The 10,001-nt window shown below is 44.7% G+C and overlaps 1 protein-coding gene across 1 annotated transcript; it reads right to left on the bottom strand.

Annotated features, from left to right (window-relative positions):
• Positions 1 to 886: 886 nt before the first annotated feature.
• LOC135532805 (dystroglycan 1-like) lies at positions 887 to 8,763 on the bottom strand (the record flags this gene model as incomplete). The annotated part of the gene is made up of 1 exon (XM_064960241.1): positions 887 to 8,763. A coding segment is annotated over one exon (2,289 nt), but the record flags the coding sequence as incomplete, so codon positions are not given.
• Between the last annotated feature and the right edge of the window lie 1,238 nt (positions 8,764 to 10,001).

Below are 10,001 nucleotides of genomic sequence, written 5' to 3'. Positions count from 1 at the left end.
AGTATTCATATTCCTTCATTTGAAAAGACACTGTCACCCTCCTCACACAAACCTCTCTGCAATGTCACAGCTACAGAGAAAACACACATATGTTTCTTAAACCCATATAAAGTAGCTTGAGGGATATATGTGACGAAAAGCGATATAAGATGCCGCTCTTACCCAGTGTTTTTGGGTTCAATGTGAGTTTACGTCACCCCGCTCCTCCGCTCTCTCCACTGGCTTCCAGTTGAAGCTCGCATCCGCTACAAGACCATGGTGCTTGCCTACGGAGCTGTGAGGGGAACGGCACCGCAGTACCTCCAGGCTCTGATCAGGCCCTACACCCAAACAAGGGCACTGCGTTCATCCACCTCTGGCCTGCTCGCCTCCCTACCACTGAGGAAGTACAGTTCCCGCTCAGCCCAGTCAAAACTGTTCGCTGCTCTGGCCCCCCAATGGTGGAACAAACTCCCTCACGACGCCAGGACAGCGGAGTCAATCACCACCCTCCGGAGACACCTGAAACCCCACCTCTTCAAGGAATACCTAGGATAGGATAAAGTAATCCTTCTCACCCCCCCTTAAATGATTTAGATGCACTATTGTAAAGTGGCTGTTCCACTGGATGTCATAAGGTGAATTCACCAATTTGTAAGTCGCTCTGGATAAGAGCGTCTGCTAAATGACTTAAATGTAAAATGTAATGTTTAAGTTCATTGAAGGCTACCGAGAACACAAAAGCAATGCTCTCTGCTATCACAAGGATACTGGACAGATAGAGCTGAGTATGACACGCTTGTAGTTGCAGTTGAGATAGCTTTCTGGTACAAATAAAATGTCCGTCAAGGATGAAACACTCCCATTGGTAGATGACCAAACAGCCAATAAGAGGTCACAACAATAGTTGGGTGAAAACACTTTTTTTTTTAATACAAGATTTCAACATACAGTGTCTAGTGGCATAAATAAAACAATGTTATTTAAACACAGGAGAAGAGAAATGCATTGTTCACCATGCATTGTTTAATCAAGCATTCATACATGTGTACAACCCTCTTTTCTAGGTTGTAAGTTCCCTGTGGTCAAGGACAGGCTTTTTCCAACCGCTCCAGATGGAAAACCATTTCCTTCAATCTGCATTTTCTCAGTCTATTTATCATCCCTCTAATTCCTCCCTTCTTCCCATGGGGTATCATCCCTCTAACTCCTCCCTCCTTCCCCATGGGGTATCATCCCTCTAACTCCTCCCTCCTTCCCCATGGGGTATCATCCCTCTAACTCCTCCCTCCTTCCCCATGGGGTATCATCCCTCTAACTCCTCCCTCCTTCCCCAAGGGTATCATCCCTCTAACTCCTCCCTCCTTCCCCATGGGGTATCATCCCTCTAACTCCTCCCTTCTTCCCCATGGGGTATCATCCCTCTAATTCCTCCCTCCTTCCCCATGGGGTATCATCCCTCTAACTCCTCCCTCCTTCCCCATGGGGTATCATCCCTCTAACTCCTCCCTCCTTCCCCATGGGGTATCATCCCTCTAACTCCTCCCTTCTTCCCATTGGGGTATCATCCCTCTAACTCCTCCCTCCTTCCCCATGGGGTATCATCCCTCTAACTCCTCCCTCCTTCCCCATGGGGTATCATCCCTCTAACTCCTCCCTCCTTCCCCATGGGGTATCATCCCTCTAACTCCTCCCTTCTTCCCCATGGGGTATCATCCCTCTAACTCCTCCCTCCTTCCCCATGGGGTATCATCCCTCTAACTCCTCCCTTCTTCCCCATGGGGTATCATCCCTCTAACTCCTCCCTCCTTCCCCATGGGGTATCATCCCTCTAACTCCTCCCTCCTTCCCCATGGGGTATCATCCCTCTAACTCCTCCCTCCTTCCCCATGGGGTATCATCCCTCTAACTCCTCCCTCCTTCCCCATGGGGTATCATCCCTCTAACTCCTCCCTCCTCCCCCATGGGGTATCATCCCTCTAACTCCTCCCTCCTCCCCCATGGGGTATCATCCCTCTAACTCCTCCCTCCTTCCCCATGGGGTATCATCCCTCTAACTCCTCCCTCCTTCCCCATGGGGTATCAACCCTCTAACTCCAGAGAGGCTAGCTCTTTGTCCTGTGTTTTCGCATGTCAACTGAATGTCTGTCTGATACATGCAGTGTGTTAAGACAAGCCAAATAACTTTCACTGCGCTGTACTTTGGCAACCATTTTGTTTGCGAACCAGAGGAGTCCCATTTGTATTGGGAACACGGTGGGGGAAACAGTTATTTCAATTTTTTTTTAAATGACACAAATGAAGGACAAACAGTGTATAATGTCCCCCTGAAACCATTATGATAACCATATTATTCTTGTAATTATTATAATCATCACTGTCACTATTGTTACTATCATCAATATTCCAATTGTAAGTACTAATTCACTCATGAATGTAAAAACTAAATGAAAAAAAAAAACATTCTCTATAGCGAACAAAATAATATACTAAAATATGCACCTTGAAGGGGGCTTTCGGGAGGCTTTCAGTCAGTCCTTCTTGTTGCATATGAAGACATTCATTTCTAAGGCTGATTTTGATTTGACACACACACACACACACACACACACACACCAATCTCTACATTTGAAATGGGCAAAAAAAAAGAAGGAAATCTAATCAAATAAAATGAACAACACGGAAACACAGAAAAGCTAAATGAGATGGAGGGTAAACTCGTCCAAAACGTAAAGGTTGGTACACCTGAATGTTTATACTTCAGGACAGCTATCGTGTTCGAAAAGAATAGAACAATGTGTTTTTTTTGTTGATTCCATATCTTTGCTAATATCTGAAATGTAACTTGAAATGAAGCCCAACAGATAAGATATTCTGTCAACAAGGCATTTGAATCAGTTACAATAAATGACTGCTATTACATTATTTTTTATTTTTTTGCATCGTTTGGATTCTTCTCCGTTAAGCTTCGCACAAACCATCTCCTCTTAATTTGAGTCAAATGGGAATAAATCCGAATTTGAGTGCATTTCAGTGTAACTAAGCCCGATTCTTCGCTAGCCTAATGAATGAACTGAGCTTAATGCCGAAATGACTACGCCACTTAAAATATACGCAAAACAACAACAACAACAACAACAAAAACAAACCTGTCCTTGTACTATCTACCTACCTATTGTTCTATGAATCTCACTCAAACGTGGATCAAATCTTCATCAATCTCAGTAACTGTCATAAGTAACTATATATTTCTTATTTGACTAACTAACCTATTGGGATAAAACCATCTAGGACTCTTATTGCAGTTTGTTCCTCGTCGGAAATCAATAGAGCTGAAGTGGCGACATGATCTGTGGACGCGGTGGGGGGGGAGTTCTTTACATGTTAACCTTTCTGAACGGTTCGAGATCACATCTGGTCAGATTAATAACACCGTTTGTTTTAGTACAAGGAGAAAGAATTACGAGCCAGTTATTGTGACAGGAATCAGGGTCTCAAAATGGCTGACAGATTAGAGAGATGGATACACTCCTTAATGAAACCTCTACGGACGTACACATATTGACTCAGCAATACGGGGAAGCATTAGAAAACCAATTACAACCAAAGCTCATCAATAAAAAATACATCTCTATATTATAATGTACGGCAACATACCAAGCGAGGTATACTATCATAATCCACTCTGTTTTATATATATATATATATATATATATATATATATTGATGATTCATTCATTCCAACTTGTTGGATTAGAATTTCAAATGTGTGAAGACGGAAGAATTATCTGGATATAGATAGACAGAGGTCGGCTTCCATTATAAATGGACACTCAAAAAAGCAACACTTGGTATCTGGCAAAAACAAACTCTGGAGGTACATCATCATCATTATGCGTGTACATCATCATCATCATTATGCGTGTACATCATCATCATCATTATGCGTGTACATCATCATCATCATTATGCGTGTACATCATCATCATCATTATGCGTGTACATCATCATCATTATGCGTGTACATCATCACTCATCTAACCTGCATTGACCACTCACCACCACCACCACCAGGCAGCACCTTACATTATTGCAAAGGGTCACTTTCAAAGTCGTTAGTGAAGAATTTGAACATTAAATAAAATGTGTGGTTACATAAAATGGGTCATTCCGACTGTATAACAGGTGGTACAGTTCAATTCGACAATATGGCAAAATAAAAATAAAAATCACTTGAAATAGGTGACCAATGAGAAAAGGTATATAATAAGGAATCAATTCTCTACTCTAAGATTTTACAAATTGCAGTACACTATTCATGTATTTATAGATATATTTTTTTTAACAATTTGATGCTGTATCAAAAAAGTTGTAAAAAAATTAGATAGAGATTTTATCAACCATTTTTGTCTGTGTTTTCTGGTAATCTTGTTATTGGGATATTCCCATTTCTTTCTTTCTTTCTCTCTCTAACTCTCCTACCCTCCTCTCAACAATGACCTTTGAGTTGTGAATACATGTTGTATCCCTTTCGGGACATTCTCAATCACTCTCAATGGCCCTAAACTGTTTTACCGCATAAACTGTGAAAACAAAGAGCATCATCACTACATAAAAAAATAAATTACCCCTTGTCTAAAATAAACTGCAGGAGGCTTTTTCCACATCTGATTTACACAAAACGTTGTTTTTTTTTGGGACTAAAAATACACCGATCCAGCTTTATTTACAGGAGACACTTGTCGCATCACCATAAAGGCAAAATGGCATTCAAATGGTCAATGTTATGATCATATTCGGATCATGATACTCATTTTAACCCATTTTAAACAAGAATAGTAAAAAGGGGCATTGTATTGTGTTATATTTCTCTCTTGAATGATTTTGGGTGGCTTTGGGAAACTCAGGCAAAGTAAAAACAAGAAATCTGGTCATAACCAGGCCATAACCAGGCCAGGGTAACCATCTGGTCATAACCAGGCCAGGGTACCCATCTGGTCATAACCAGGCCAGGGTAACCATCTGGTCATAACCAGGCCAGGGTAACCATCTGGTCATAACCAGGCCAGGGTACCCATCTGGTCATAACCAGGCCAGGGTACCCATCTGGTCATAACCAGGCCAGGGTACCCATCTGGTCATAACCAGGCCAGGGTACCCATCTGGTAAATAACCAGGCCAGGGTAACCATCTGGTAATAACCAGGCCAGGGTACCCATCTGGTCATAACCAGGCCAGGGTACCCATCTGGTCATAACCAGGCCAGGGTAACCATCTGGTAATAACCAGGCCAGGGTAACCATCTGGTAATAACCAGGCCAGGGTAACCATCTGGTCATAACCAGGCCAGGGTAACCATCTGGTCATAACCAGGCCAGGGTACCCATCTGGTCATAACCAGGCCAGGGTAACCATCTGGTAATAACCAGGCCAGGGTAACCGTCTGGTCATAACCAGGCCAGGGTAACCATCTGGTAATAACCAGGCCAGGGTAACCATCTGGTTGTCATTGCCTTCCATGTTAACGTTCACTAACCCTGACTAGGCCAGGGTACCCATCTGGTTGTCATTGCCTTCCATGTTAACGTTCACTAACCCTGACTACCTACTAGGTGTACCGTTCCTTTCTGATTGAGGGAAAAAGAGATCCTGCAGGCTATTTCAGTCAGGCGATCTGCTCCACCACCAAAACAATCATATCTAATCTAATCTAACCTTAAAGATATAAAGTTTAAAAAAAAAACTTTTTTTTAATACTAATTTCTAATTCTTCTTTTAGGCTACCCTTGTTATGCTCATCTTGACTAGACTTTGTGTGAAGAAGGGTAAAAACATACAATTAGTGTTAAAAGGCAAACCTTATTGAATCCAAACAGCCACCGCCACATCAATCAACCACTGTGTTTAGCTGTCTGCAGGGTTGGCTGTCGCAGATCAACATGATTATGTTGTGTTTGTTTTCATTCATAGAACTCTCTATCTCATCATTAAAAACCTTTTTGCCTGCAGTGTGTTTGTTTATTGTCCTCTTGTATTATTCAAGATAAAGGAAGATTAAAAAAAGGCAAGTAGTTTGATCTTAAAGTCAAGTCAAAAACAGAAGAAAACCAGAACCAAAAGACACAAAATAAAACAAAAGGCCATTTAGTTTCAAATGGAGAAAAAAGCTGCTGGGACAGGAGGGGCGTGTCTTCTCAATCTAGCTGTTCAGCTGTAACCAATGAGATGACGAGAGACTGAATAGTGTCATTGTTGTGGCTATTGTTGCCGAGGCTACCACCTAGTTCTCCCTCCCTCCCATCGTTCAACTTTAACTCAGCCTTGATCAGATCAGCCCAAAACCCTCCCAACCCAAAATGTCCGAAGTTCATTGCCACTTTGCAGAGCCTCTACCCTCCTCCTCCCACCCCTTATTTCCAAACAGACAACACTGGTGTGAGACGGTTACAAGTCCCCCCTGCTTCCCCTCTCCTCCTCTGGAGGAGCCAGCTAACCTTAGGGTGGCACGTAAGGTGGTGGGGATCTGTAGGGGGTCATGTTCTTTGGACGAGAGCCTTTACCTTCCATGGGGACAGTGAAAGGGGGTGGAGGCTGGTAGGGAGGGGCATTGGGATCCTCATCCCTCAGAGCTGTGTACTCCCCCAGAAGGTCCTGGTTCAGGGGGGTGGTCTCTGGACTGGTCATGTTGGGGTACTCAGGCGGGGGCAGTGGGGGTTTCTCCTCCTGCAGGATGAGGGGCATGGAGGAGGACGGAGGGGGCTTGGAGTCGTCAAGCTCGTCTGCGAAAATGATGGGTACCCCCTTCTTGATGAAAGTAGCCTGGTCCTCGATGGTCAGCTTTCCTTTGCGCTTTTTACGGTAGCAGATCATGGCGATGATGCCGGCGATCAGCAAGATGGCCGCCACCACTACCGCAGGGATGACCGTATGAAGATAGACGTCGTCCGTGCTCTGGCGTCCGGCGCCGAGCGCCGGGGTGACGGCCGGGGGTAAAGGAATGATGATTTCACTCGGCGGCACGAACATGTAGTTCCGGCAGGCGGCTGTCCCTTTGACCTTGATGTCGATGGGTTTGAATTCAGGCTCCATGGTGGAGATGAATGTCTGGGAGGGCCTTCCCTGGGCGTTAGAGATCCTCCTGGACATGGTCTGGATCTTCTCCTTGGGACAGGGGTTCTGCTGGAGGCTGTTGTTGGTCCACTCCACCATGATGGATCCCTTGGTGATGTTCCTCAGGGTGACCGTGCTGCTGTTGCGGTCCCCGAATGAGTACGCCAGTTTCTTGATGAGCAAAATCTTCTTGTGGATGTCGTTGGTCACCTGGTGAGGTTCCCCGTGGAAGCGAGCCTGGAACAAGACCGGGGACTTATCGTTGGGAGCCCAGCGGTTCACACGGACCTCAAAGGCATCGATTGCGTTCAGACCGCCCTTATCGGTGGCCTGCATGAAGTACTCGTGCTTCCCGATGTGGTTCGAGTCAGGTAGACCATACAGCAGCTGACTTGTGCTATTAAACTGTATCCAGGAATCATCTCCGACCACTTCGTTGTGGTTCATCCTCAATGTCAACCTCAACTTGTCTGTCGTACCGTCCTCCTTGTCAAAGAAAGTATCGGATGGGATTTTCACTTCAAAATATGTGCCCACGAAGGCATTGACCTGATCGATGGGGTTGCGGAGATCTGGTTTCTCGTTTCTCGGGTCAGGCACGATGGACGACGGTGTAGTGCGCCTAGCTGGTTTGGCTGTGGTGGTCTTGGGCTCCCTTGGCATTGGAGTGGTCTTCGGTCTCTTTGGTTTCTTGGTTGGCTTTCTGGTGGCTACTGTGGTGGGTGGAGGGAGTGTCGGCGTGGATTCCACAACAGTATGCCTGGTCATGGTGGGTTCAATGGAGATGGTACTAGTGGACTCCATCACTCTGGTTGGCAGGGGTGCACCCTGAGTGGGAGTGTGGGAATATGAGTCTCTGACACGGATCGTGGGCTTCATGGGCAAGGGCACAGGTCCTCTCATGGGTGGGGCAGAGCTGTCTGTGGGGGCAGCAATGACAGGTGACGATAGGGTGGGTACAATGCGAACAGGGGGCTCGACGACAGATGTTGGGGGAAGCAGAGCTAGAACAGGAGTAGGGGTATTGTTGAGCTGGCGCCTCACCCGTTTTGGGATATGAGGCTTCTTGTTGGCGATGTGCCAACCGACGACCGGATATCCCAACTGAGCCGACATAGTGCCCTCTTTAGCCGGCGCCTGGACACTACTAATATTAGGGACGTTACTCTGGTCCAGGGAACAGCCCAGCTTCCAGGATAACAGGGCTCCGTTCTCCACCACCTTTTTGGCATTTCCCGGTCCGGCCATGAAGGCGGACATATCGAACAATCTGTTGTTGACCACAGGAAGTATCTTCATGTGCTGGAGCTCCACGCCAGAGAACTTCTTCATCTTGCCCAGCAGCTCCACCCTCTGTCTGGAGTTCATCTTGGTCAGGTCGGCATCCAGAATCACTGTGAGCACCGTCACCGGCTCCTCGTTGCCACAGACGAATGGCTCTACCTCGTTGTTGGAGTTGTTGGACGCTGACTGGATGGCTACCTGGATCGGGTCAGTGTCAGCGTGTTCCTCTGGGTGCACCTCGATGGAGAAGATATCCTGGCTGCCATTGGATGCGGAGACGGAGATGTAGTGGACACCCTTGTCCTCACCCAGTGGTAGACCCTGTAGGACGTTGCTCTCCCAGTCCCAGTGCAGCCATGTTGGTAGCGTCTCCTTGCCTGACTCAGTTATCTGGGGAAAAAAAACAAAAGATAAAGAGTTGAGTTTTTTTGATTCAATTAATAATTTATATTATAGATAGATAGATAAAATACAAGAAAACAACATGAAAAATAATAAGTTTACGCCCACAAAATTTGCAACTTCTGTTCTACTCACAGAATGACTGTTTTCTTGAATACAACTACAACTTGAATATAACTAGTTTATAAATCATTCAAGATGAACTATGCATAAATCACTCCGCCATTTCCTGGTTGCAAAAATTCAAATAATTTGCCTTATTTCCGTTTATGTGACAAAACAAGCAAGTATAGTGTAGAGAACCATTGTATCATCTAAAACACTGAAATATATTTTCAATAAACAAATATATTGTATTTTCAGTTGTTTGAAGTTGGTTTAAAAAAACGATAGTAAAAGACACAAGTTTTAACTTAAGAATGGGAAGTATAGAAGTAACACAGAACAGATCAACCGCTTCTTAGAATTGCTTTCAATGAGAATGACAGATCTATAACTCACATTTCTATGCGAATTTGGTCAATTGCTCCCAAACGTTACATATTGCAGCCATTAATAACAGAGAAGAAAATAACAGGATATCTTGTTGTTGTTTTATCTTTGGGGTTTATGAATAATAGGAGATGTTATTGTTGTGAGAAGCTGCTACTTCACACAATTTCATTTTTTTCTATTAGACTAGTGCAAAACTAAGTTTCTCTATAAGGTTAAAAGGTGAACTATAGTGAACAATTTACAAGATACAATTAATTTTAAAGTACATCTAGCAGCTGGAGAGCACCCTTACTTGCAGATCTATAAATGTAATTGATCATGTGTAAATTACGTCTCCATATTCGAGCATGGGTAGCATGGTCATCTGAATGGGGTGTGGGGCCTAGGATTGAGCCTTGGGGTACTCCCTTGGTGACAGGCAGCATCTGAGACAGCAGCTGTTCTGACTTACACTGCACTCTGAGGGAGGTAATTAGCAAACCAGGCCAAAGACCGCTCAGAGACACCAATACTCCCTAGTCGGCCCACAAGAATGGGATGGTCTACCGTATAAAAAGCTTTGGCAAGTCAATAAAAATAGCAGGACAACATTACTTAGACTCAAGGGCAATGGTGACATCATTGAGGACCTTTAAGGTTGCAGCGACACATCCATAACCTGACCGGAAACCAGATTGCATACCAGAGAGAATACTACAGACATCAAGAAAGCCAGTCAGTTGATTATTGAC

Source organism: Oncorhynchus masou, unplaced genomic scaffold (genome assembly GCF_036934945.1).
Source record: "Oncorhynchus masou masou isolate Uvic2021 unplaced genomic scaffold, UVic_Omas_1.1 unplaced_scaffold_2037, whole genome shotgun sequence".
Lineage (NCBI taxonomy): Eukaryota > Metazoa > Chordata > Actinopteri > Salmoniformes > Salmonidae > Oncorhynchus > Oncorhynchus masou.
This window is presented reverse-complemented; position numbering and strand designations above follow the sequence as displayed.